General features: G+C 40.4%; 1 protein-coding gene across 4 annotated transcripts in view; it reads left to right on the plus strand.

The window, feature by feature from the left end:
* ABCE1 (ATP binding cassette subfamily E member 1) overlaps positions 1-26,712 on the plus strand; it is a 33,592-nt gene extending 6,880 nt beyond the window's left edge. For all 4 annotated transcript variants that reach the window (XM_073341240.2, XM_073341237.2, XM_073341238.2 and 1 more), the window contains 17 exons: positions 3,998-4,167; positions 4,515-4,600; positions 5,571-5,668; positions 6,615-6,732; positions 7,752-7,889; positions 8,060-8,129; positions 9,768-9,864; positions 12,176-12,265; positions 12,960-13,081; positions 15,494-15,715; positions 17,795-17,854; positions 17,940-17,998; positions 18,194-18,304; positions 18,397-18,539; positions 18,633-18,755; positions 22,650-22,761; positions 23,038-26,712. In XM_073341240.2, coding sequence (XP_073197341.1) covers positions 4,065-4,167; positions 4,515-4,600; positions 5,571-5,668; positions 6,615-6,732; positions 7,752-7,889; positions 8,060-8,129; positions 9,768-9,864; positions 12,176-12,265; positions 12,960-13,081; positions 15,494-15,715; positions 17,795-17,854; positions 17,940-17,998; positions 18,194-18,304; positions 18,397-18,539; positions 18,633-18,755; positions 22,650-22,761; positions 23,038-23,085 — 1,800 coding nt within the window. In that variant the 5' untranslated portion in view covers positions 3,998-4,064 and the 3' untranslated portion in view covers positions 23,086-26,712. The remainder of the gene's footprint in view (positions 1-3,997; positions 4,168-4,514; positions 4,601-5,570; positions 5,669-6,614; positions 6,733-7,751; positions 7,890-8,059; positions 8,130-9,767; positions 9,865-12,175; positions 12,266-12,959; positions 13,082-15,493; positions 15,716-17,794; positions 17,855-17,939; positions 17,999-18,193; positions 18,305-18,396; positions 18,540-18,632; positions 18,756-22,649; positions 22,762-23,037) is intronic.
* The last annotated feature ends 880 nt before the right edge of the window (positions 26,713-27,592 follow it).

The raw sequence follows: 27,592 nt of genomic DNA on the forward strand, positions 1-27,592 counted from the left end.
TGTAAAAATTATGGATGATCCAAATTCTAGTAACCGAAGTTTTTGCTTTTTAAGTATTACAGTATAATGATGGAGTCATTGTTGTCTTCCATAAATTCTTGTAGGAGAAAGTGAACGAGCCTCTGATGGTTTGGCTGATGTGATTAGGCCCTATGATGGTGTCCCCTGAATAGATATGTGGACACAGTTAGCAACGGGCTTTGTTGCAAGGATAGGTTCCTGGGTTAGTGGTTCTGTTGTGTGATGTTCCCTTGTTGCCAAGAAGGCTAACAGCATTTTGGGCTGTATAAGTAGGAGAATTGCCAGCAGATTGAGGAACGTGATCATTCTCCTCTATTCAGCATTGGTGAGGCCACATATAGAGTACTGTGTCCAGTTTTGGGCTCCATACTACAAGAAGGATGTGAAAAAATTGGAAAGCGGAGGGCAACAAAAATGATTAGGAGACTGGAGCATGTGATTTATGAGGAGAGGCTGAGGGAACTGAGGTTGTTTAGTCTGCGGAAGAGAAGAACGAGGGGGGGGATTTGATAGCTGCTTTCAACTACTTGAAAGGGGGTTCCAAAGAGAATGGATCTAGACTGTTCTCAGTGGTAGCAAATAACAGAACAAGGAGTAATGGTCTCAAGTTGCAGTGGGGGAGGTTTAGGTTGGATATTAGGAAAAACTTGCAGGGGTTGTGAACCACTGGAATGGGTTAGCTAGGGAGGTGGCGGAATCTCCTTCCTTAGAAGTTTTTAAGGTCAGGCTTGACAAAGCCCTGGCTGGGATGATTTAGTTGGGGATTGGTGCTGCTTTGAGTAGAGGGTTGGACTAGATGACCTACTGAGATCCCCTCCAACCCTGATATTCTATGATTCAAATCTACAAGTTTTGAGATAATAAGCTTCTACTCAGCTGAGTGTTTAAGCTCTACAGATACTAAGCTTCTGAGGAGTGTCTCTTATGTTCTCTAGGCCTGACATTCATTATTGTGTATTGGGATCCCCAGGCAGGACACCTTCTACCCTGGTCCTGTAACTGGACCCATGGGGGGTGGACCCCTGCCTTCAGGCAGAAAACCACTAATATCGGTGGGCTCTGTGCTGGCACAGGGGGTTTGCCTGGATGGATCCAATTGCAGACTCAGGGCCATAGTCTGTAAATCTACTGATTTATTTTTTAAATGATTGTAACAGCTGTATTATATGTAAATACACAAGATTTTTCCTTCAAAAATTTGACAACTTATTCAAGAAAACTAATATTTTAAAATTATATTGGGAAGCAAGAGAAATAAAACTTCAGAATTGTCTGGGTTGTGTGTGTTTGTTTTTTTTTAAGTATAAAATTCCCTCACAGACTTCCCTAAAAGAGGGAGCAGCTGTAAATACCTGTTAGAATTTTTTTTAAATTAATGTTTATGGTTAAATACATTTGGAAATTGAGAAATAGTATGTTTAAAAAAAAAAAACACCTGAAATATCAGAAAGTCTAGAAATATTCAGTTCATGCTTCCAGCAGTAAGCTTATTTTTGCCCTTACCACAAGTTAAAGGTTGAAGGCTAGTCCCTTCCCCACCCTCAGTGTATGGGGCACAAACTAAAATATTGCATATAATATCCTTCATGATTGATCCACACAAGACCCTGCCCTTCCCTACCTGCTTATGAATTAGATACGCACCACCCACCTATTATTCTTCCATGTTTCAGTAAATCAGAGATTTTCCTTTTCTTTTCTGCGTATAAAGAGCAATCTGTAAACTGCTGAAAGATGTTGTTTGAGAACTCCCTATACTTAGCATAGGTTAGACGAGAAAGTTTAGCATATCTTCAAATAACATTTCATATATACAGTAGGAAAGACTTTATTTGTATAATGTGAACTAGTGGAATTCTTCCATCAGTGAGCAGACTGTTTAGATTGTTGGAACTTTGAGTATTGCAAGACCTGATATTTATGGTTTGAACTACATTAGTACATGACAACTTCTCTGTTCATAACGTCAAATTTTATGTCCAAGTTTTATCCTGGAATATAAATATTGGCATGCTGGATACTACAATACACTTGCTTTAAATTGGTAACTTCTCTGCATGGTCCCAACCGTTAGTACCCAGCAATGTTAAACTGTAACTGAAAATGCTTTGTTCCTTCAGTTGCCGGAAGAGAAGCTAGCCACAATGTAGGCCCAATATTTTACTAACCTTTTAAATTATTTAATGTGATGAGTCTTTCAGCAGTAACCAAGGTTTAAACCCTTTCTCAAGAACTGATCACCACCTAGAAGAGTTATATTCATGCCATTGAACCCCAGCAAGCAGTCATGACCAGAGTCTTCAAGAGGTGGTATACAGCAGTGAGGATTCCTAAGCCTTGTCATTATACTCTTCAGTCTGTCTCCAAACAGTAACATCTTGTGAAATGCTGATGACTTCATAACTCAACCTTACTCTATTTTAGATTGGAGTGAATAAGGGATGTCCATAAAGATGAACTGAAGTGCTTTTTAAAAAGAGAACATCAATGTCTATTTTAAATATCCCATTATCAGAATGTTGTGGACAAAAAATTATAAACATTCTTTAAAATGAAATGTTTAAAATCCATTACCTGTCAAGACCTAAACTTAGCATTCTGTTTCCTCTGCTATGGTTGATGACCTGGTAAACACCTAATACAATATAATGTTTGCACCTCTTGCCCTGCTTTAGCTATTTGTGAGGCTAACAACTACTGTAGGGAGAAACAGAATTCTACACTTAGGCTGTGTCTTTTATTTCACCTCTTAACATATATTTATTTGTAACTTCAAGGATATTTAATCCAAGATCTTAGAATTTTAAAAATATTTTTAAAAATTATTTGGTTAACCTCCAATTGTTTTCCTTTATTTGGTTTCTTGAAATCTTTAAGCCCTTATCATAGGGGCACTAATTGCCTGGGAAATACAATATGTCAGTGTAGTTGCTATAACTCGTGTATAACTTAAACTAGCAAAATCAAATCAGTTTGGCCTCTGTGTGTATCTGTCTATAACACTAACACACACACCCACACACCCACTGTTTATTACACATATATGTATTTATGCATATAGACACACACACACACAATTTCATATTCTCATAGCAATGGTCACAACTATTTATGGTTTTTACTTTAAATAGCAAGCATGCAGCTCTCACAAATTCACCTCCTAGCAGGTGGCATAAATGTGTGAATGAATCACCATGTGGAACTGAGATTTACTCTGTCAGCAATACATATGCCCACTCACTGCCTTAATACTTTCTAATACAATGTAATTTTCTTGTAAATAGAGTTGCATTAAAAGAGTATGCATTGACTTATGAGGAGAGACTGGGGGAACTGGGCTTATTTAGTCTGCGGAAGGGAAGAGTGAGGGGATTTGATAGCATCCTTCAACTATCTGAAGGTGGGTTCCGAAGAGAATGTAGCTAGGGTGTTCTCAATGGTGGCAGATGATAGAACAAGGAGCAATGGTCTCAAGTTGCAGTGTGGGAGGTCTAGGTTGGATATTAGGAAAAACTATTTCGCTAGGAAAGTGGTGAAGCACTGGAATGGGTTACCTAGGGAAGTGGTGGAATCTCCATCCTTAGAGGTTTTTAAGGCCCAGCTTGACAAAGCCCTGGCTGGGATGATTTAGTTAGGGTTGGCCCTGCTTTGAGCAGGGGGTTGGACTAGATACCTCCAGAGGTCTCTTCCAACCCTAATCTTCTATGATTTGCAGTTATCATGTTGGCTTCATTTTATAGTGGGGAAAATAGTAATGAAATTGAAAGTTTGTGCTAAAGTCATTCTGCAGTTATTACCATATTAAAACTGCCAACATTTTAATTGTCTTTCTGAATTTGTTCAATCGGCTGTAAGAACAACACACATTTTATTTCGTTACATGAACTTCTATTAGTAATTTCAACTAGATACAGCTTTGCTGCGTTATTGGTGGTGATTATGATCCAGTTCTTTTTTGTATGTTTTTGTTTTTTAGACCCTGAAGTGTTCACTTCCATCTTGGAATCTCTAATTGGTGTATATATAAACCTAAATTGCACAATATGGCCGACAAGTTAACAAGAATTGCTATTGTCAGCAATGACAAATGTAAGCCAAAGAAATGCCGTCAGGAGTGCAAAAAGAGCTGTCCTGTGGTTCGAATGGGTGAGAAATGCAGTGAAACATAATTAAACAATGCAAGAGACTTTAAACAATGTGCCTAGTTGTTTGCTGTCCACCTTAATAGAATTTACTAGTAGAAACTCTGAGAGAGCTTTCTGGATCATACTATGAATACATTTGTGTCATATATATGATTAAAACGGTCTGAAAATTGTGCACAGCAATAATGCTAAGAAATATTAACTACTCAGTTTCAGGGCTTCTTTTGAGTCCTTTTTTGCTGGGGAATTTTAAGGCAACTACAGGATTTCTGTGCGGCATTTACTGATCATGCTGATAACAAATCTGAGCATTGTGTCTTGTGTTTAACATACATTCTTTTTCACCAGGAAAACTATGCATAGAAGTCATACCACAGAGCAAAATAGCATGGATTTCTGAAACGCTCTGTATTGGTTGCGGTATTTGCATTAAGGTAAAAGATACTTATATAAACTTTTTAAAAATACAATTTCAATTTCTTTAAAAGTATGTACTTCTCATAAGAAACAGTGTATCTTCAGAATTCGAGAAAAAATATGTAATATAATTTCAAACAGTTTATCTCCTATGCACCTTTTTATATTTCGGCTTGACAGAATTTTATTTTTTGAATTTAGTTTTGACAGATACTTAAAAATCCATATCTTTTATTTTTATTTGAATTTTCACAATTGTGGGAAATTATAGAAAGGTCAGACAATTATTTAATGACAATAGACATTGAGATTCAAAAAGTTGTTTTATAACCTTTAAAACAGAAATTGCTACCATCATGTCAAAATGTACATAGAAATCTTATATCAAATTAAGTTCTCAAGCAGCATTTTTTCTTACTTTGTCTGTCTGTATATTTTGCTTATCAATGAAAATATTTTTTCATGGGGGGGAAGGGGTGTGCAGCGAAATTGATGTTTAGAGACATTTACCAGTAAAAGTCTAATCCTTCCAATTATATTTCTATTCTAGTCAGTATTTAAATTGCCATATTTAGCTTTGAAAAAGTGAGCATAGGATTCACTTTGAAAATGTTGTCTTTCTCTGTTAAGCGCACAAAGTGATGTAATTTTACTCATCAGTGTTATCTATAGGACAGCTTAGTCTAACAACAACTAGAACATTGATTGCTTCTCTCTGTGTAGTTTCTGTGGTCAAAAATCTAAGCAAATCAGTTAGCATTTGGAGGAATTTTTTAAACGTATTAACAAATCAATACATTCAAGAATCAGTATAAATATTTAGTACTGACCTGTTTAAAGGTAAGAAGTGTGGCACTCACAATTGTAAACAACACGTTCGGGGTGAAGTACTAAACGTAGAAGAATTTCACTACAGAGTAATTTGTTCTGCATTAACTTGTTTCACTGTGCATTAGTAAGTAGTAAATTTGTTTGTTTAAATTATAGAAATGTCCTTTTGGAGCCTTGTCAATTGTTAACTTACCTAGCAACCTGGAGAAAGAAACAACACACAGATATTGTGCCAATGCCTTCAAACTTCACAGGTATCTTTTATTTTTCCTTAAGCCAACTTTATTTTACCATCCAATTTTAAATTAATGTAAAATGTATATAATATTCTGGACTCCTAATTTCCAGTGTTATTGGAGATGTGACACAGGATGAATCTATATGGGGTTTTTAATGTACATAGTCTTTTGGGTTATCAAATATTAGTCTCAGATAATTTTTTGGCTTAGTTTAACAATCTCCTTGAACTTCTGTTATAATAAACTGAATCAAAAACCTGTAATTTAAAATTCTTGAGATATTGTCATTTTAACACTATTTTAAATCTGAATCTAGCTTTCCTGGTGACAAATGACTATTGGTCTGTCATCTCGAAGGGATAAAAACATAAATAAAACCGGTCTGGCACTGATAAAGCAGTCTCTAGAATTGGAGCATTTTATTTGTTTATGCAGTTCTATGGTATTCCTCACTTGAGTGTGTCAGCTTCTTGCAGACAATTAATTTATCTTCACAGCACCTGAATTTTATAGATCATGAAACTTAGGTAAAATGTTGGATTACTAGCTCAAAGTCGCACAAGAAGTCTGTGGCAGGCTGTAGATCTGTGTTCCAAGTCCTGTGCCTTTACCTCAAGAACTTTCTCTCCCAAAATGTTTTCTTACTCTCTCTGTGTTAACAAGCATTATAAAGAAACTGGCATATAAGTGTGTCACATCAAAGTGATTCTCTTTGAAAGAAAATGGAGAGAGAGAAACTTGGCATTAGTAGTGTCTGGTTGTGGTCTGACAATAGTTTTACATGGTTTTTCCCTTAATTTGTGGCTTTTTTATATATATAAGTTCAAGCAATATTGAGGTAGAGACACTGTGAAATGGGTTGAATCACTCGGCAAGTTTTTTTTTTAAAAAGTGCCCTAGTATTTTGCTTTTAATTGTGGTGGGAATTTTGGATTACACTAAATAATGACTTTATATACAGGTTGCCTATTCCACGTCCAGGGGAAGTACTGGGATTGGTTGGAACCAATGGTATTGGAAAATCAACTGCCTTGAAAATCCTAGCTGGAAAGCAGAAGCCAAACCTTGGAAAATATGATGTATGTATAAAAAGAGCTTGGGAAATAGGTGATTATGGTTTGTTGATGATAAATGCTCAGTCTGTCCTTGTAATTTTTTTCCTGCAACTGTCACATTGATATCAGTGCTTCACATTGCTTGAACTTTGGGGAAGTGTTGCTGAGCTAGACACTGGTGTAGGTGCAGTGAAGTGGTGTTAAAGGTCTCTGCGCTGTTCTTCTAGTCTACTTCAACTATGATTTGTTTGCCTTTTCTAACTCTGGTTCTCCTGGAGAATGTTTAGCATTATTCCCAAAATGAAAACAATCTCTTGACCTCCATCTCCACTCTAGTGTACCACAAGGGCCTGGTCAGACTTCCCAAGATAACCAGGAGTTGCAGTTTCCTTTTAACAAGTTTTTGCCCAAGTTAAATTTGCTGTGTTTCGTCCTCTCTTACTGTCATCTCTTGGGAATGTCTGCTGGGAAGTAGGAAACACATTTTTCTTGAACCTTTTTCTGAACGTGAAACTTTATTAGGCTAACCTTTTCCATTTAGCCCAGGTAACCATAAGACTACATATATTTCAGTTTTGTGAAAGAATTGAGGAGTAGAGTGGCCCATATTCTACGTTCCATATGAAATGGTTTGACTTCTGACACTGGCTTATTAAAACAAATTCACAGTACACTCCTTTTTAACTTTTGTTTCTTGAAGATACCATGTGTTTCTGCTGCCGAGACCTATTTAGGGTGCTTTTTCTTTCAAGAGTAAGTGACATCACACACCTGAAAGAGTACAAGGACCTGAACTCCTTATACAGCTTAAGGTGTTTCATGTCATTAACTATTTAAGTGGAAGCCTAGAAAGTAAGTAAGTAGAGACTGACTTTTTGGGGGCTACTCTGTTTTTATTGCATGTATCTTTGATGTCTACTCATTTGTGTTTGGAATCTTTAAAATTAAAACATTTCAGTTTACTTTTAGATCTACTAATAGTTTAAATGAATTTTGAATATTTAAAATGCTTATATAAGTCCTAGTACCTAATTTCTCTGTAGGATCCACCTGATTGGCAAGAAATCTTGACTTACTTTCGGGGATCTGAGTTGCAAAACTACTTCACCAAGATCCTGGAAGATGACCTCAAGGCTATTATCAAACCTCAGTATGTGGACCAGATCCCTAAAGCTGCAAAGGTAAGAGACGTTACCAGTTGGAGAGAATGCAATATGAGCCTTTAAAGACAAAATACACTATGTAAAAATGTTATGCTTTTCGTGCATTAATGAGAGAAATTTCTCATGTTTGCAATATCTGAATGCTTAAATATTAGAAAAGGGTTGATTCTTTCTTTTTATAATGGCAGGGGACAGTGGGGTCTATTTTGGACAGAAAGGATGAAACTGACACACAAACTATTGTATGTAAGCAGCTTGGTAAGCAATGTTCCCTCCAGTTCTTTTTGTTTGTTTGTTTTTTTTTATTTAACCGACCAGGCTACAGCGCTGCATTTTTGTCCTTGTTTTATACCATGGAAATGTGGACAAGATTTCACTTTTTTTTTTTTTTTTTTAAAGCGAGGAGTGTATACAGGAGGGGTTGTGTGTGCATATGGGGGCTGCCCTAGGGTGGCTCTTGCCCAGTATCACACATTAGTCCCCTTCCCGCCATTCACGGGGTCCCAAAGGGAAGCAATTAACTCTGCTGCAGCAGCCTTAGGAGCCAGGAGTCTGTTCAGGGCTGTGTGACAGGTTGCACCTCCCCCAGGCTGGGGGTTTCAGGACCCCACCCTGCCCGGTGCTCCCAAGAAGGGGCCTAGATCCTTACTTCCCTCCACCACCACCTCTTGGCAGCAGCAACCATAGAATCCAACTGCTGGGGGGTAGGGGTACTTTGGCCTTGTCAGGCTGCAGCTCTGGAGCCTCCGCTGACCTGGGCTGGTGCCCCTGAACCCAGCCAGGTCCCTCACTGGATCTCGTGCGCAAGGTTTATCCCAGCCAACCAGGCCCGAGCATGTTCCTAAGATGGAGAGATGCTTCCACTTCCCCTGCAGGGAGGAGGTGAGATCATATGCACCCTGGGGGGCACACCCTGCTGGGACTGCACAGAGGAGATATGAGAGGCATGGTTTTTGACCTATGCCATACATACAAGATTGCTGCACTTCCACACAGTTTACAGGGAACCTTGTTGGTAAGTGACTTTGTTAAATAAATAAATTTGGTAAGACCATGGTTCATAAAATCACTTTAAAGAGTTTTGAGTAATTCACATTAATTAAAAATTAAAATGATCACTGTCTAACATAATGGAAAACTTAAATTATGTCTAGTTCAAGGATTGAAATTTACATTGGTCCGAACTTGGCCAGGACTTGGTATATTCGTTTCTGGACCAATGCCAAAAAATAACTGCTAGTGGCACTCTTGATGTCTAGTATCTTGCAAATCTGGATTAGAAACTAATAAATCACATCATTGTGGAACTGAGGTTCTTAGCTTTCCATGGTATAAAACATTTATTTTTAAAGCTTGGAAAATTTTGGATTAATTTTGATCAATTTTGACAAGTTTTTAGCATCTTGTCTCTTGAGAACCATTGAAGCTAGAAAATGCTACCCCAAAGATGAAGAATCCTCAGCTTTCAAACGAGACTTAATGCTTTGTAGAATTTTAGCGGTTTTTGACATATTGGTTGGTAATTGGAATATTATGACTTTTAAGGTCTGTCTTGGTTTTGCTTGTATTAGGAACTTTTTAAAATAGTACTGTTGATTTTTAGGGCCAATAAACTTCTTCAAGCACAAGTCCAAGAACAGCAACCAAAACCAGAAATTTGATCCCTATCCATGAAGGAAAGCAGCAGTACAAATTTGCCACTTAATGTTGCTGACAGTTTTATGTCTTGCTGTGGTTTTTGCAAGCATTATTGTGATCCCTGTATACTGGATACATCTATGAGCAGGCTTTACAATACCTTCTTTAGCATAAACTTTGTCTAATTTGTTTCAAAGTAGGATATTTATCATATTTAATTTACATATGCTGGACATAACAAATAATCTTTATCACCAGATTTAACTCATCTGAGAGAACGAAACATTGAAGACCTTTCGGGAGGAGAACTTCAGAGATTTGCTTGTGCTGTCGTTTGCATTCAAAGGGCCGATATGTATGTTCCATTTACTTCTATTGCACCTTCAATCCCAAAAGGCTGTTTCAGGATTTGTTCTTAAAATTGGTGCTTAATATTAGAGTGCAGTAATTTTTATTTCTAGGGAGTGGATGGCAGCATATAGAGGTGATCTTCTTTGGATGAAATGTTAAATGCAGAAATTTTCAACAATATAGTTTACCAGTTCCCCACAACTGGTGTCTGGGATTCTTTCATAGGAATTCTTATTGTTCCTTGCTCTTTCATCCACTCTCACATGTAGCAGAGACCTCTGGGGTTTAGGGTCTATCCAAACCAAGGTTTAGTATTGCTGCTTGATAATAATCCTAGTTGAAAGGAGTGGGTAGGGAAGATATCCTGTGTGACCATGCACATCCCTTACCCTCCTTGAATCAGAAAAGGACAAGAAGGTGCCCACCCCCTTGGGAATGTTGTCTGTCTTGCAACCAGGAAATTACTGTTCTGTCCAATAGCAGCCAAACAAGCTACTGCTGCCTCTCCTAATCTATCACAACTAAGATCCCCTTCCCTTCACTTAGTCCCTTCCGAGTGGTTCCTGACTTCAGCTGGTCTTGAGAGCAGGAAAGCAAGATCAGAAGACTGGTGGTTTTCTGATTTGGAAGAAATCTTATTACACTCTCCTAAAATTGGTATTTTTGTACTTTGCAGTGCATGTCACAAGGCTGCTTAAATTTAAACTAAATTAGAAGTCATGGGATTGCTAAAGTAGTTAGTTAGAAAGTTAACACTATATAGTTTGGTCAGAATTTTTGGCAAAGGAATAGCTAATTTGGACTGTTCAGCAACTTTACATGGTAGTTGGCAGAAGAATCAGGGAAGGTGTTGAAGCACACTAGAAAAATGATTTTTTTTTTTTTTTTATTACTATAGACCAGGGGTCGGCAACCTTTTTAGAAGTGGTGTGCCGAGTCTTCATTTATTCACTTTAATTTAAGGTTTCGCGTGCCAATAATACATTTTAACGTTTTTTAGGTCTCTCTCTATAAGTCTATATTATATTACTAAACTATTGTCATATGTAAACAAGGTTTTCAAAATGTTTAAGAAACTTCATTTAAAATTAAATTAAAATGCTGATCTTACGCCACTGGCCCGCTCAGCCCGTTGGCGACCTGGGGTTCGGTTCACCTAGGCCGGCAGCGGGCTGAGCGGGGCCTGCGGCCAGGACCCCAGCTGGCAAGGGGCAGGCAGCCAGAACCCCAGACCAGCAGTGGGCTGAGCAGGGCTGATGGCCAGGACTCCAGACTGGTAGCGGGCTGAGCTGCTCAGCCTGCTGCTGGTCTGGGGTTCCGTCCGCCAGCTCCTGCCAGCCAGGGTCCAGGCTGCCAGTCCCACTCAGCCCGCTGCCGGTTTGGGGTCCCAGCCGTGTCCACATAGAGTAGGTACCTACCTTCTCCCTGGTTCTAGCCATTCTCTTACCCTCTCTGCACTGAGATGAGAGTGGGAGTGTGCTGAGAACAGGGCTGGGGGTGAAGGAGCAGGCTGGGGGTTGGGGTGCATGGTCTGGCCAGGAGCTAGAATGAGGGAGGGGGCTCAGGGTTGGGGCAGGAGGTTTGAGTGTGGAGCAGTTACCAGGGCAACTCCCATTTGGTGCGAGGGGTGCAGGTGGGAATGTGGGAGGGAGGGGTGCAGGAGCTCCTGTTTGGTGCGAGGGATGGGAATGGAGATGTGGGGGGTGCAGGAGTCAGGGCATGGGGTGTCAGGGTGCTGGGTATGTGTGTGGGGAGGTGCAGGAGTCAGGGCTGGGGGTATGTGGGGAGGATACAGGGGTGAGGGCTGGGGGTGTGGGGGTACTCTCAGCCCCCTGCCCTGAGCAGCTCACGGCAGGGGGCTGGAGGGGATATGCCTGGATTCCACTCTTCCCCCAAGGTCCCCGGAGCAGGCTCCGCTTTTACCTCTGCTGCTTGTAGCAAGGGCCATCAGCTGATTGGCCGCAGGGAGGGAGAGAAGGAGGGGCAGGAACCAAGCACACTGGGGGAAGAGGCGGGAGGAAGGGGGAAGCTTGCCTGCCCTGCAAGGAGAGAGCGGTGAGCGCGGAGGCAGAGAAGAACGGGTCGGGCAGGATTTTTAGTGGCACACTGCAGTCTGCCCGGGTCCAGCAGACACCAGCGTGCCATTAAAAATTGGCTCGCGTGCCGTGCCATAGGTTGCCGACCCCTGCTATAGACATTTTAAAATATCACTTGGAGGGTAAATTTAGATGGTTTACAGGTTAGATTTTAAAATGTTATAGAAATGAAAATTAAAAATATACATTCATTGATATTTTCCCCTCTCTTTGGGATAGCTTTATGTTTGATGAACCTTCTAGCTACCTAGATGTTAAGCAGCGTCTGAAGGCTGCCATTACTATTCGATCTCTAATAAATCCAGACAGGTAAGTACAGATTTTACATTTTGTTAGATTTTAGTGACACTAGATTGTAGTTCATAGACTGATTGGGTGATTCTTCAATCTCCTTGCTACTGCAGATTGTTTCTTATAGTATATTTTCTAATGTGTTTTGTGTAGTCTACTTTTGAAGACAGTTCAACAGATAACATTGTCAGGATTATTTTTCCTTTTAGTCATCCTAAATTTTCCTTTTCTTAATTTCTCCCCAACACTATTTATAATTCTACATCCCTCTCTCTCTCATCCCCCCCCCCTCCGGATTTACATCCTTCAAATATTTGTGGCTTTATTTTCCCCGTGACCAAACTGTCTTTTTTCCACTACTTTATGTTTAAAAAAAAAAAAAAGTCAGCTCAAATGGAGAGTAAACTTCCAGAGTTGTTGCTCCCAATATCCATTTATTGAGCATTTAGCAAAACATTTGTACTGAGAAGTTTGAATTTTATCCATATTAGCTTAAAACTAAGAATCCATACCAAAAGCAGCATTGTATTGTTAATTTAAACGAAATATTGATAATTTCTTGGTATGTGAGACTAGTGGCAAAATCTCAAGTGTACTTATTTCATTTTATATCAAACTATTTTTTCCATTGACAGAAACAAAAACAAACATACACAGATCTCATTCTTTTTTATGTAGAAGTTTAACAAATAATTTTGGTTTTATTTTTCAGATATATCATTGTTGTAGAGCATGATCTTAGTGTGTTAGATTATCTCTCTGACTTTATCTGCTGCCTGTATGGTGTGCCAAGTGCTTATGGTGTCGTCACTATGCCTTTCAGTGTAAGAGAAGGTAACTCTTGACCCCTGGCTCTCTCCAACCCCCATTCCTCTTGCCCTCACAAATGAGAAAGCATGCACAGTGTGATAGGCATGGTCGTTTTAAGCAAATATATCTTTTAAAATGCAGAGTTTGAAAGCCTCTTTTTTTCTAAATGTACTGTGCTATGGATGTCAACATTAACTATTTATTTATTCCATCCATAAAAGTGATCAGCAACTAAAGGGGTGGGAGTGATGCCTATGGGGCGGGTAGAGGTTGGAATTGGGAGCTGCAGCATGACAGGAAAGAAGACTTGAGGTATGTTTACACTGCAATTAAACACCCATGGCTGGCCTGTGTCAGTTGACTTGGGCTCACAGGGTTCAGACTATGTGTAGGGCACTGACCAAAATGGACCGTGAATTTCATGGTCATAGGATTTTAAAAATTGTAAATTTAATTATTTCAGCTATTTACATCTGAAATTTCACAGTGTTATAATTGTAGGGGTCCTGACCCAAAAAGTTGTGGGGGGCAACAAGGTTATTGTAGGGGGTGTTGCGGTGCTGCTGCCCGCCCTTCTAGGCTGCTGCTGGCGGCAGCCCTGCCTTCAGAGCTGGGCAGCTGGAGAGCGACAGCTGCAGGCCGGGAACCCAGCTCTGAAGGCAGGGCTGCCACCAGCAGCAGTGCAGAAGGATGGCATGGTCTGGTATTGTCACCCTTGCTTCTGTGCTGCTGCCGGTGGGGCACTGCCTTCAGAGCTGGGTGCCCAAACAGTAGCCGCTGCTCTCTGAAGTCAACGCAATACCATGGCACCTTCCCCACCCCCACTCCCCAAATAACCTTATGACACTCCACCCCCGCAACTCCCTTTTGGGTCAGCACCCCCAATTTGAGAAACACTGGTCTCCCCCATGAAATCTATATAGTATAGTGTAAAAATCACACAAGACCAGATTTCACAGGAGGAGACCAGATTTCGTGGCCGTGAATTTGGTAGGTCCTAGCTATGGGGCTCTAAAATTGCAGTGTAGATGTTGGGGCCCAAGCATCTACACCACAGTTTTATAGTCCATAATCCTGAGTCAGCTGATGTGGGCCAGCCACAGATGTTTCATTGCAGTGTAGACATACCCTCAAAGGCCCCTTTGAGCGGGAGAAACAAGGAGGTGGTCCTAAGGTGAGCATATCTTTCTTTGAGGTATGCTGAATGTAGTAATAAGGTAATTATTAACTGAAAGTTGAATTATGACAAAGGTCATACTCTAACTTTGCTTTCTGTGCACATCTTTCATTGACATCAGTGGGGGAGTTCTAGTATGTAGCAGGGGTTGTATATAGTCCTAAACTTGTACTCCAACCCACAAGCCATAATTAAAAATGCAGTTTGGCTTTCTCTCCATAGAATGAGTTTGATACCATGAATTGTTTGTAAGCTAGGGATTTAAACAAAGAAGGTGGGGGGGAACAATAGACAGGACACAGATTGAGAGATGAGTTCAGTTGAGTTTCCATGCTCTGGAAACATTCAGTCTTGCATCTAGAGTCAAAGAAAAGTGACATGTTTTATGACTATAACAGATGTAACTCCATTGACTACTACAGTCAGAAATCTATGGAACAGTTGTCTGACCATACTGACTTAGTCATTGTTGACCTGGGCTGAATTCAAGGCAATGAAGAATTGGAAACAACTAAAGGAAGATCTTTAGAGATTCAAGGCACTAAAGATGAAAGTAACTTTGTCCACTGAATTATTACTCAGAATAGGGGAAGAAGGGCCATCTTGGGGAGTACTGTCCGGAGGATCAAGGAACAAACTTGCTTAGGAGCACAGCATCGTTCCTGCAGTGCTTAGGAGGAGCGGTATAATAGGGGAAGGCATAAACTCTGTGGAGCACCATTCTTGTCATTTCACCACTACTATTGGGGGGAAAGAGGGAAGGGATGGCAGTGAAACTGACAAGAATTATGTCAGTTTCAGTCAGCAGCTGCTGTGGGTATGGAAAGCATATTTTGTTTTGGAAATGCCATGTGATGGGGTTTCCAGACCTCATGTGAAACTTCAAAAAACAGCTGGTTTTCTTCTGAGGCAGAACACAACCAGTTTTCGAAATGCTGAAATTCCTTGAAATTCTGAGTTTTGTCTAGTTCTTGAGTCTTACTGCTGTGCAAATAAAATGCATTGTTTATACATTTGATATTTTATAGTTATTTTAATAGAGGTTGCAGAAAGATTCATTTAACCTTGCTGTATAATTTCCAATCTCTTGCTAATAAGAGTCCTTGTTGAATAAGTCTAACATGCCACATAGGACACAGGACTTTAGTCAATATCAGTCCTGGTCCATCTGATACTTACAATCAAACACTAAGTGTCCATGCAGTTTTAGGGGTTTTTTACACATGATTTTACTAATGTAGCTTACTTTTCTCTTATAGGCATAAACATTTTCTTGGATGGTTACGTTCCAACAGAAAATTTAAGATTTCGAGATGCATCTCTGGTTTTTAAAGTGGCTGAGACAGCTAATGAAGAAGAAGTTAAGAAGATGTGTATGTATAAATATCCAGGAATGAAAAAAAAGATGGGAGAATTCGAACTAGCCATAGTAGCTGGAGAATTCACTGACTCTGAAATCATGGTAATGCTAGGGGAAAATGGTGAGTGTTCTCCTATGTAGAAATTAGTGTGTCTAATGTGGTATGCTAAACACTATTAAAAACAGTTGTGTGGTATTGAGGTCTGGATCACAGAAAATAAAAGAACAGTATCTTATTAAAAACTGTACCTTTGAACAGCTCTGACGTGCATGCAACCTAAGAGCAGATCTTCCTTACTAAATATGATGTTTCTAGTTATAAACATATCCTATTTAAACACATTAATGGGAGTACTTCTGTCAGTCTGTAATAGTACCTCACTCTTATCTAGCACTTTTCATAAGTAGGTCTCCAAGTGCTTTACAAAGGAGGTAAGCCTCATTATACCTGTTTTTACAGATAAGGAAACTGAGACACCAAGCAGTGAATTGACTAGCCCAAGGTTGCCGAGCAGAGAATACAACGCAGGTCTCCTGAGTCCTAGTCCAGTGCTATCCACTGTCAGTGGTTTTCAAACTGTGGGTCACAGAATGGAAAGCACTGGGTCACGGCAGCTCTGATCAGCACCACTGACCGGCCCGTTAAAAGTCCTGTCAGGAGTGCTGCCGGGCTAAGGCAGGCTAGTTCCTACCTATTCCAACACCCTAGAAGTGGCCAGCAGCAGGTCCGGCTCCTAAGCGGGGGATCACAGGGCTTCGCTCGCTGTGCCGGCCCCGAGCACCGGCTCCGCACTCCCATGGGCTGATTCCCAGCCAATTGGAGCTGGGAGGGAAAGGAGGGTGCCTGCAGGCAAAAGCCTTGTGGAGCCACTTGCACACCTCTGTCTAGGAGCTGGACTGGAGTGCTTCCAGGGCGCATCATGGCCCACAGTGCCAGGACAGGTGGGAAGCCTGCCTCTGCACCCCAGCTGCGCCACTGACTGGGAGCTGCAAGAGGTAAACCTGCACCCCAGCCCTGAGCCCTGCCTCAAACCCGGAGCCACCTCTTGCATCCTAAACCTCCTGCATCCCTTACCCCACCCCAGGCCTGCACCCCCTCCCCAGAGCCCTGAGCCCCCCCAAACCTGGTGCCCTCTCCTGCACTCCAGAGCCTGCATCTCTAGCCCAGAGTCCCCTCCCACACCCTGAACCCTTCATTCCCGGCCCCATCTCACAGTCCTCACCCCCACACCCCAGACCTCTGCCCAGCCCTCTCACATCCTGAACCCCTCATTCCCGGCCCAACACTGCAGTGCGCACTCCTGCACCCCAAACCTCTGCCCCAGCCCAAAGGCCCCTCCCAAACCCCACTCATCCCCAGTTCCATTGGGTCACGAGTAGCCACAATTTTCTTCAACTAGGTCACCAGAAAAAAAGTTTGAAAACCACTGTACTAGGTCACTCCCTGTAATACAGGCAGTAAGTGTATACACTGCTTCTTAACTCCAACACAAGCAAATACACTGTCTCTAATACAGACCTGTTAGCCAGTCATACAAGGAAAGCTGAAGTTTTAAAAATTCAGTTTTTTATTGAGTTATTACCACCACATAGCTGTGTACAGGAAAACCAGCAGTTTTTGGGCTAAGCGTTATCGCTCTGAGTTCCTTCTAAAATGTTTTACTAGATTATTTCCGTGTGGTGGACCATATGTAATACAGTGATTGTCCTGTGGACCAACTCCCCTGTTTATGATCCTGTGCTATCCCTATATCCGTAGGAACTACATCAATGACTTATATGGGAAAGTAACATTAAGAAAGAATTGTATTTTTAGATGTTTTTGTGATGCAGTTTAACAACTAGAAATAATGACTCCCCCTCCCAGCATTGTGACTGGCCAGCTCTTTACAGATCTGCTGCAGGTATTCACTGAACAGAGTACAGCCTGCTTAGAGAATTCCCATTTTTGTGTGTGTATGTGTATATATGTGTATATATATATAGTGTGTATGTGCGTGCGCGCGCACACACAAAGTTGCTCTTATTTAAACATGATGCTATTGAAGGTATTAAAGAAAGCTCCAGAGATTAGTTAAATTGCTGCAATGACAGTCTAAAGTAACTTCGAAAGCTCATGCTCAAATAAATTGGTTAGTCTCTAAGGTGCCACAAGTACTCCTTTTCTTTTTATATATAACATGAAACTTTTGTTTGTTAGGAACTGGCAAAACTACATTTATCAGAATGCTTGCAGGAAGACTTGCACCTGATGAAGGAGGTATTGTTTAATGTATCAATTTGAAGCATATTTTGACAATTTTATTTTGGTGGCCATTGTTTTGACTACATAATTATATTTATAGGTGAGGTACCAGTTCTAAATGTCAGTTACAAGCCACAGAAGATCAGTCCTAAGTCCACAGTAAGTTTAGGTTTTGTGTCACTACACTTTTATGTTGTATACATCCAACGTATTTCCAACATAAAACACGTTCTAGAGATGCAGAGAGAATCCTGTCTGCTTTGAATATAAACACTATTTAAATATTTTAATCTATCTTTTTACCTTTCCATGGTGCAGTGAAGCAAACTAAGTAGTCACTTTGTCTTTGAATAGGGAAGTGTCCGTCAGCTGCTCCATGAGAAGATCCGAGATGCCTATACACATCCACAGTTTGTGACTGATGTAATGAAGCCTCTTCAGATAGAAAACATCATTGATCAAGAGGTATTAACCCACTGAGACGTTTTAACATCTTATTTTTTACGATTCTCTAATGCCCCCAACTAAATATTGTTAAATGTTGTTATTCCTAACAGGTGCAGACGTTGTCTGGTGGTGAGTTGCAGCGTGTTGCACTAGCTCTCTGTCTTGGTAAGCCTGCTGATGTCTACCTAATTGATGAACCTTCAGCATATTTGGACTCTGAACAGCGTCTAATGGCTGCTAGAGTTGTCAAACGGTAATGTGTGCACATAGAAGGACAGGGAAAGCTTTCATTAACTTTTATTTAAAGGTTTATTTCTAAATATCTCACAAATTTGTTCTATTTCAGTTTCATTCTCCATGCTAAAAAAACAGCCTTTGTGGTAGAGCATGACTTTATCATGGCGACCTATCTAGCAGATCGTGTCATTGTCTTTGATGGTATTCCATCCAAGAACACACTTGCGAACAGGTAACAGGCTCATGTTAACTTGGTTATCTCAGGGAAGATCAAAGGACAATGTATAAACTAAATTAATGGTAAAAATATTAACAATTTGTATAGTACCCCCCCAAGCAACTAGGTTCACTGCACAGCAATCAAAATAAATTGCTATCTAGAAAACTGCAGTATACAAAAATCTGAACACATAAATAGCATCCGTGTGTGGTTTGTTTTGGTTTTTTTTTTTAAAACTGTAAGAAGGTTCTATAGAGAGGCTAACATACCTCCTGGAAGAATTATTTTCAGATTTTTTTTACAGGTAGGAAGGAATGAGCTGAGGGATCTTTTTCTAGGCAGGTGAGCAATAAGGTGTGTGAAATACAAGCCAAATGATATACTGTATACCTAGGCAAGCTTCTAAAATGTAATACTGTAATTGGAAAGCTCTTAAAATGTGGCATGCTGCTAAAGTTGTTACTTAGTTCCTGTAAATAACTTCTGGTGCATTTTGATATCAACAATATGCTTTGAATTAGGACTGTCGATTAATGGCAGTTAACTCGCACAATTAACTCAAATTAATCACAGTTTTAAATGCACTTTTAAACAATAGAATACCAACTGAAATTTATTAAATATTTTGGATGTTTTTCTCCATTTTCAAAAATAGATTAATTAAAAACACAGAATATAAAGTATATAGTGCTCACTTTATATTTGCAATTACAAATATTTGCACTGTAAAAATAGGATTTTTTTTCAGTTCACCTCATACAAGTACTGTAGTGCAATCTCTTTAATCATAGAACATCAGGGTTGAAAGGGACCTCAGGAGGTCATCTAGTCCAACCCCCTGCTCAAAGCAGGACCAATCCCCAATTAAATCATCCTAGCCAGGGCTTTGTGAAAGTGCAAGTTACAAATATAGATTTGTTTGCTTTGTTACATACCTGCACTCAAAACCAAAACAAAGTGAAACTTCAGCGCCTTTGAGTCCACTCAATCTTTCTTCCTGTTCAGCCAATCGCTACGACAAACAGGTTTGCTTACATTTGCAGGAGATAGTGATAACTGCTTCTTATTTACAATGTCACCTGAAAGTGAGAACAGGCGTTCGCATGGCACTTTTGTAGTTGGCATCGTAAAGTATTCACGTGCCAGATATGCTAAACATTCATATGCCCCTTCATGCTTTGGCCACTATTTCCGAGGACATGCTTCCTTGATGCTTGTGGGGTTTTTTTTTGTGTTTTGAAAAAGCTGATTAAATTTGTGACTGAACTCCTTCGGGGAGAATTGTACGTCTCCTGCTCTGTTTTACCTGCGTTCTGCCATATATTTCATGTTATAGCAGTCTTGGATGATGACGACCCAGCACACGATGTTAGTTTTTACAAACACTTTCACTGCAGCTTTGACAAAATGCAAAGAAGGTACCAATTTGAGATTTCTAAAAATAGCTACAGCACTCAACCCAAGCTTTAAGAATCTGAAGTGCCTTCCAGAATCTGAGAGGGATGGATTATGGAGCATGCTTTCAGAAGTCTTAAAAGAGCAACACTCTAATGCGGAAACTACAGAACCCGAACCACCAAAAAAGAAAATCAACCTTCTGCCAGTGGCATCGGACTCAAATGATGAAAATGAACATGTCAGTCTGATTTGCTTTGCATAGTTATTGAGCAGAACCTGTCATCAGCATGGACACATGTCTTCTGGAATGGTGGCTGAAGCAAGAAGGGACATGTGAATCTTTAGTGCATCTGGCACAAAAATATCTTGTGACGGCGGCTGTAACCGTACCATGTGAACACCTGTTCTCGCTTTCAGGTGACTCTAAACAAGAAGCGGGCAACATTATCTCCTGCAAATGTAAACAAACTTGTTTGTCTGAGCGATTAGTTGAACAAGAAGTAAGACTGAGTGTACGCCTACATTTTTTACATTATTTTTGAATGCAGTTTTTTTGTACATAATTCTACATGGTAAGATCAACTTTCATGATAAAAAGATTGCACTATAGCAGTGGTCAACCAACCCGTAGATCATGATCGACTGGTTGATCCTGGAGACTCTCCCAGTCAATCGCAATCTCCAGCCTCTGAAAGTCTGACGATGTAGCAGGGCTGCCACTAAGGCAGGCAGCCTGTCTGCCTGCCTTGGCCCCATGTCGCTCCAAGAAGCAGCCAGTGTGCCCTTGCGGCCCCGGGGGAGGGGGCTCTGTAGGCACCAGCCCCACAGTTCCCATTGGCCGCAGTTCCCTATTCCCAGCCAATGGGAGTTGCAGGGGTGGTGCCTGCAAAGAGGGGCAGTGTGTGGAGCCACATGCCGCTGCTGCCGCCACGGAGTGCTGGCCGCTTCCTCAGGGAGCGGCGTGGAGCTGGGGTAGGCAGGGAGCCTGTCTTAGCCCCACTGTGCTGCTGACCGGGAGCTACCTGAGGTAAGTGCTGCCTGGTGAGCCTGCACCCCAGCCCTGAGCCCCCCCTTCTGGAGCTAGCATCCCATACCTCCTTCTGCACCCCAACAGTCTGCCCCAACCCGGAGCCCCCTCCCACACCCAAACTCCCTCCCAGAGCTTGCACCCCTCACCCCCTCCTTCATCCTCTGTCCTAGGCTCAGCCCGGAGCCCCATCTCACACTCCAAACCCCTCGGACCCAGGCCTAGAGCCAGCATCCCCTCCCGAATCCCAACCCCCTGCCCCAGCCTTGTGAAAGTGAGTGGGGGAACGGCCTCAGGGGCAGAGTAGATCCTGGGTTGCACTTGAATTCAAAAAGTGATCTTGTGCATAAAAAGGTTGGAGACCACTACAGTACTTGTATGAGGTGAATTGAAAAATGCTGTTTCTTTTGGTTTTTTTTTTACAGTGCAAATATTTGTAATAAAAAATATAAAGTGGGCACTGTACACTTTGTATTCTGTGGTTTTTAATCTCAATCAATATATTTGAAAATGTAGGAAACATCCAAAAATAGTTTAAATGGTATTCTGTTTAACAGTATGATTAATTGCGATTAATTTTTTTAATCGCTTGACAGCTCAACTTTGAAGACAGTGAATTTATTCAGAGAAGGTATTTGGAGCAGCCATACTGAAAATCTACCTTTTTAAACCAGCCCAATTACATATAGTATTTAAAATGTATAATATTGAGCCAAAATGATCAGTGGTGCCACTAGACTATGAAGATCCTAATGGAGCACTCAAGGATGATAGTATGCCGGGACATTCAGCACATAATTAAAAGTGACTGGACTTTGTTTTCAGTTTTTTCTGGTTATATTTAAACATAGCTTTTGCTCTGTGGGCAGTAAATATACTCTCACACTTTACCCTGGTGGGGTGTCTCTTGAAATTGTTTTTAGTTACCACTCACTCCTCTTTTATATCAAGTTATATTCCTGTGTTCAAGGGTTTATAACAGAGCTGGAATCCCACTGAAAATTCCATCTAGTGTTTGGACCGTCTTACTTACAAAACAAGATAATTTGTCCATCTCTATGCCCCACAGTTAATGTAAAAAAGTATCAATCTTGACTGCGTTAGCAAGAATAATAGGAGGTGTGGACCGTTGACAATAATTGAAGTCTTTATCCTTGCATTAATTTCCTTAAAGACTAAGATGACAAACTACAGTTTTCAAATTTAAGAACCTTAATGGTGGGTTTGTAAAACCAGAGTTAGAATTCCAAGTGGCCTGACTTTCAGAGATGCTGAACACTGTAGTTCTTATTAAATTTCTAATAAGAATTGCAGGTGCTTGGAGCCTCTGTAAACCAGGCAGTTTATTTAGCTGCCTAACCTCTAAAAAAAATTGGTTGAAGAGTTAACTTGAACCCTGAGTAGACATAATCATGAGAGGTGTATTAACTCATATTTGTGCACCACTTAATTCCACCTTTTTTTTTTTTTTTTGTGAATAGTCCTCAGACTCTCTTGGCTGGTATGAATAAGTTTTTGTCTCAGCTTGAAATTACTTTCAGAAGAGACCCCAACAATTTCAGACCAAGAATAAATAAACTCAATTCAATCAAGGTAAGAAACTGCCTTAAAGCAGGTTAAACACAGTTCTATCTAATGAAAGTAAGAGCCTGAAATATAAGTAATGAAGTGAAAAATACCTTCTTTGTACTTTGCTGCATAGCGGGCAAAATAGAATTGAGAGGCAAAGCCAAGGTTGCTGGTCTTAATTATTTTTACTCCCTAATTGTAGTACTTGAATTTATATTTTATTTCAGCACATCAAATTTTGTTTATTGGTGAGTTTTATAAATGGGGAAAGTGTGCTGACTTTTTTTTTTGTTTTTAAAGGATGTGGAACAAAAGAAGAGTGGAAACTACTTTTTCTTGGATGACTAGGAATCTCCATAATCACTTTATAAAAATGCAAATTGAAATCTGAACACTTTGTTATATAAAAACACTTAATCAGGTTTTAGAACACCCCTCATTCTGGAGCTTAAAATGTTATTGCCATGTGTAACAGAAGCCAGTAGAAGTCTAAATTTTAGTCTGAGCAACAGAAACTGCCACTCTTTCTGTATTTTGGTGATAGTCATATTTTCCATGCAACTTTCCAAACCAGATACCTCTGATTGTTATATGAATAAACCTCCAGATGTTTCAAAATTTAGGGTAGGTTTTCAATCTAAATGTGACTTATTCAAGTACTAAATGCTGCCCAGTGTTTTTTTCAATTTTAAAAATCTTTGAAAGCTGTTTTCTGTACAAGATGAAGGTTTCAAAGAATGTCCAGATATAGACACTGCTCTGATTTTAAAAAGCAAGTTTGACACACTGGCTGAGGGTTTCATAAATAAATATCCATCTAAAATATGGTTCTTGTCTTTGATCACCCAGGGGTACAATACTTGATTGTCTTTTGGATCATTATTTTCTAAGTAATATACGTATCCTTTCCTGTTTTATAGAAAAAATTACTTGTAAAACAACTATGCAGTGAGTTTTCAAATACTTCCAGTACTGGTATATATTTCAAGAGATCATCTTATCCGAAATGTTTATTGATCAATCTTAATGGAGTCAAACAAGTCTTACTCCCCTCTAAACAATCTGTAACTGACATACTACATCTTAAATACAGATAGAGGATACTGCATTTAGCTGATGAGTCACTGCTTTGATTTCTGGTTCCAGCTGCTTGTGGTACAAGCAGGTTTTAAAGTATAGGAGGTAGGGTTATGTTACTCAATAAGACTCCATCTACTTCATGAAAGGAATGAGACCTGGTCCTCAGTGCCATCTTATCTAAAGATGATTAGAGAAGCATAAACTTGTAAAAGATGAGGTGTTTTTGCTCCTACAGCAGATTTAAGAAAAATAGAAGTGCCAAACTGCATATATTGTATTGTCCAAGAAAGTTTAAATCTCCTATGTTGAAGGACTTTGTAATTTTTCAAACCTGCTAGCCATGTGTATGGCTCTTTAGCAGCATAACTTTTCTTTATGTAGCTTTTCTGAAGTAAGCTGTAGTTAGGTTCAAGTATATTTATTACAGAAAATGGTGGGATCTGTCCAGGAGGCACAGCTGACTGAACTGTTGGCTTCTACTTTTTGCAAGCTTTACTGCATGGTTCTATTTATTTTTTAAAGAATGCTGTATTGAAGAGGGGTCTTGTCTCGTTCTGCAACTGCAAGATGATTTTGACTTGTGGAGGGCATTCCACAGTTTGAGCTTACGGTTATGCTGCCACAAATGTGTTTCCTGTCTGTCATAGGCCTGGTCTGCACTTAAAATTTAGGTTGACACAGATACAGCATTCCAGGCTGTGAAAAACACATCCTTGCCCACTGTAGCTATGCTGCCCTAACAGCCCTGCCCCCTTCATGGTATACATGCTGGTAGGTTGACAGAATGCTTTCCTGAACCTAGCTGCCTTTGCTCAGGTAGATAGTGCTCCTACAGCGATGGAAAAAAATCCTTCTAGCACTGTAGGCTTTGTCTACACTATGGGCTTGTGCTGACATAGTTATGCCACTGTGGTCCCCATAGTATACAGCAGGCAAGCCTAACTGCCTTGAGAGGTTCTAGGGAAGAGAAAGTAGGCCTTTCCCCATTAAGGCCAGTGTTAATCAGAACCAAACCCTTGAAATGGACTCAGGAAAGTAAAGGTGGTAGAGTAAGATTATATAGTCTTCCTTATTAACATAAAGAAATTAGAACTATTTGGGTCAAAATCTTTTTGGGGAAGAAGAGGGTTCTGCTATAGACCACCATGTCTGATCTGGATATGGATAAAGACCTAATATTTTTAATTAATAGTACTGGGAACTGTGATTAGGGGAGACTGTAATTTCCCCTATATTAATAAGATGGCAAATGCTACTAATGGTGATAGGGCCTAGATATTCCTGGATATACAAAAGCTGATGTTTCTTCACTAAACCAACAAAAAGGTGATTTAGTAGTGGTAAGCAGCAAGAATTTCACAGAATTGACTGTAAGACAACCTTGGTTTAAGTGATCATAATTCCATTTAAACTAAATGGAAGGTGTGACAAAGCTCCTCCTCTACCTTGGTGGGTCTTGCACTTATTGGTGGATTTGCTTGCCTTAGAGCTTCACAGCAGCCCTCAGTTTGGCCATTTTTGTGAACCCAGTGTCCAGGTCAATTCCTCTTGTGTCTGACCAGGAGTTGGGAGGTTTCGGGGGAACCTGGGCCCACCCTCTACTCTGGGTTCCAACCCAGGGCCCTGTGGAATGCAGCTGTCTAGAGTGCCTCCTGGAATAGCTGTGCAACAGCTACAACTCCCTGGGCTATTTCCCCATGGCCTCCTCCCAACACCTTCTTTATCCTCACCACAGGACCTTCCTCCTGGTGCCTGATAATGCTTGTACTCCTCAGTCCTCCAACAGTCCACGTTCTCACTCTCAACTCCTAGTACCTCTTGCTCCCAGCTCCTCACATGCACACCACAAATTGAAGTGAGCTCCTTTTTAAACTCAGGTGCCCTTATTAGCCTGCCTTAATTGATTCTAGCAGCTTGATTGGCTGCAGGTGTTCTAATCAGTCTGTCTTGTCTCCAGAAAGTTCCTGAACAATCAGGAACCTTCTGTTACCTTACCCAGGGAAAAGGGACCTACTTAACCTGGGGCTAATATCTGCCTTCTGTTACTCTCCTATAGCCAACTGGCCTGACCCTGGCACAAAGGATAAACAAACAGAGCTGCAGCAAGGGTCCTTGATTTCAAAAGGGCAAATGTAATTTGTTTAATGGAACTTGTTAGGGAAGTGGACTGGACTGAAGAACTCAAGGATCTGAGTGTGGAGAAATCTTGGAATTACTTTTAAGTCAAAGTTGTGGAAACTAGCTGGAGCCTGCATCCCAAACAAGGAGGTGGGGGGGCGGGATTATTGGAAAGGGTTGCAGACCAAAACTGGATGAACAGGCATCTCAAACAGTTTGAGAAAGCAGAAAGCCTACAGTGAATGGAAGATGGGATGGATGACCAAGGAAAGCTACCTCTTTCAGGTGAGAACTGCCCAAAGCAAAGCTGGATTTTACAAAAGAAATTAAAACCAGTAATAGATTTAACCCTATAAATAGGAAAACACAGAATGAAGTGGACTGCTAAACAGTGAGGACAGGTGGACATTAAAGATTAATATAGGTATAACCCTAACACAGCCTGTTTTGCCTCAGTTTGTAATAAGAGTAATGAGCAGGAGACAGCCAGGTGGCTAATGTGAATGCAGATTAGGAAGTAGATATTACCCACATCTGAGGTGATAGCTTAATTTAAACAGCTTAATGGGACCAAACTGGGCTCCTAGATAATCTTCATCCAAGGATATTAAAGGAACTAGCACATGAAATTGCATGCCTAATTGTACAGATTCATTAAAAATCCTTGCTATCTGTCATACCCTCTGACTGGAGAATTGCAAATATGCTACCTTTATTTAAAAGGTGAGAGGGGGGATGTTAGTTTGAGCTCAGTTGTATGTAAGGTCTTTAAACAACTTTTTGAAAGAGTAATTGAAGACAGAAGGTAAATAGTAATAAGATGGTTTTACAAAAGGTATATCATGCCAGACCAATCTCATTTTCCTGTTGAGAAAATAATTTAGATGAAATGAAGTAGTTTTAATCTACCTAGATTTCAGTAGAGCACTTGATACAGTTCCATATGGGAAATCTTTGAACTGGAGAAGATGGAGATTCATAGAAGAATCAAAAGATGGGTAAGGAAATTATTAAAAGGGAGACTACAACCCATCATGCTGAAAGGTGAATTGTCAGGCTTGAGGGAGGTTACCAGAGGAGTTACTCAAGGATCAGTCTTGGACCAATATTATTTAACATTTTCTTTAATGAGCTTGGCACAAAGAGTGCTAGTAAAAATTTACACAAGGGTGGGAAACACTGCCAACACAGGAGAGGACCAGAAGATCATACAAGATTTGGACAACCTTGAAAACTGAAGTAGTAGAAATGGATGAAATTTAATAGTGCAAAGTTATGAACTTAGGGACCCACACCAAGAAGTTTTCCTAGAAGCTGGAGACCTAGTCAGAAACAGGAGGAGAAAGTTTATTGTATTATATGATCACTTTAGCATGCATCTGGTGGAATATTTCCAATAGACATAGGGATATGTTATTACTACTGTCACCAGTGTCTTATACACCTGCCATTTTGGTCTACTGTCTTTAAGAACAATGAATTCACACTGGAACAAGTACAGAGAAGGGCTTTGAGGATTATCAGAGGAATGGAGCACCTGCCTTTTAAGAAGACATAAAGGACTTGGCTTGTTTAGCCTAACAAAATGCAGGCTCAGGACAGAGAGACTTGCTCTCTGTAAATACATCAGAGGGATAAACCCCAGTGAGGAAGAGGA

This window comes from Lepidochelys kempii, chromosome 4 (assembly GCF_965140285.1).
Source record: "Lepidochelys kempii isolate rLepKem1 chromosome 4, rLepKem1.hap1, whole genome shotgun sequence".
Classification (NCBI taxonomy): Eukaryota; Metazoa; Chordata; order Testudines; family Cheloniidae; genus Lepidochelys; species Lepidochelys kempii.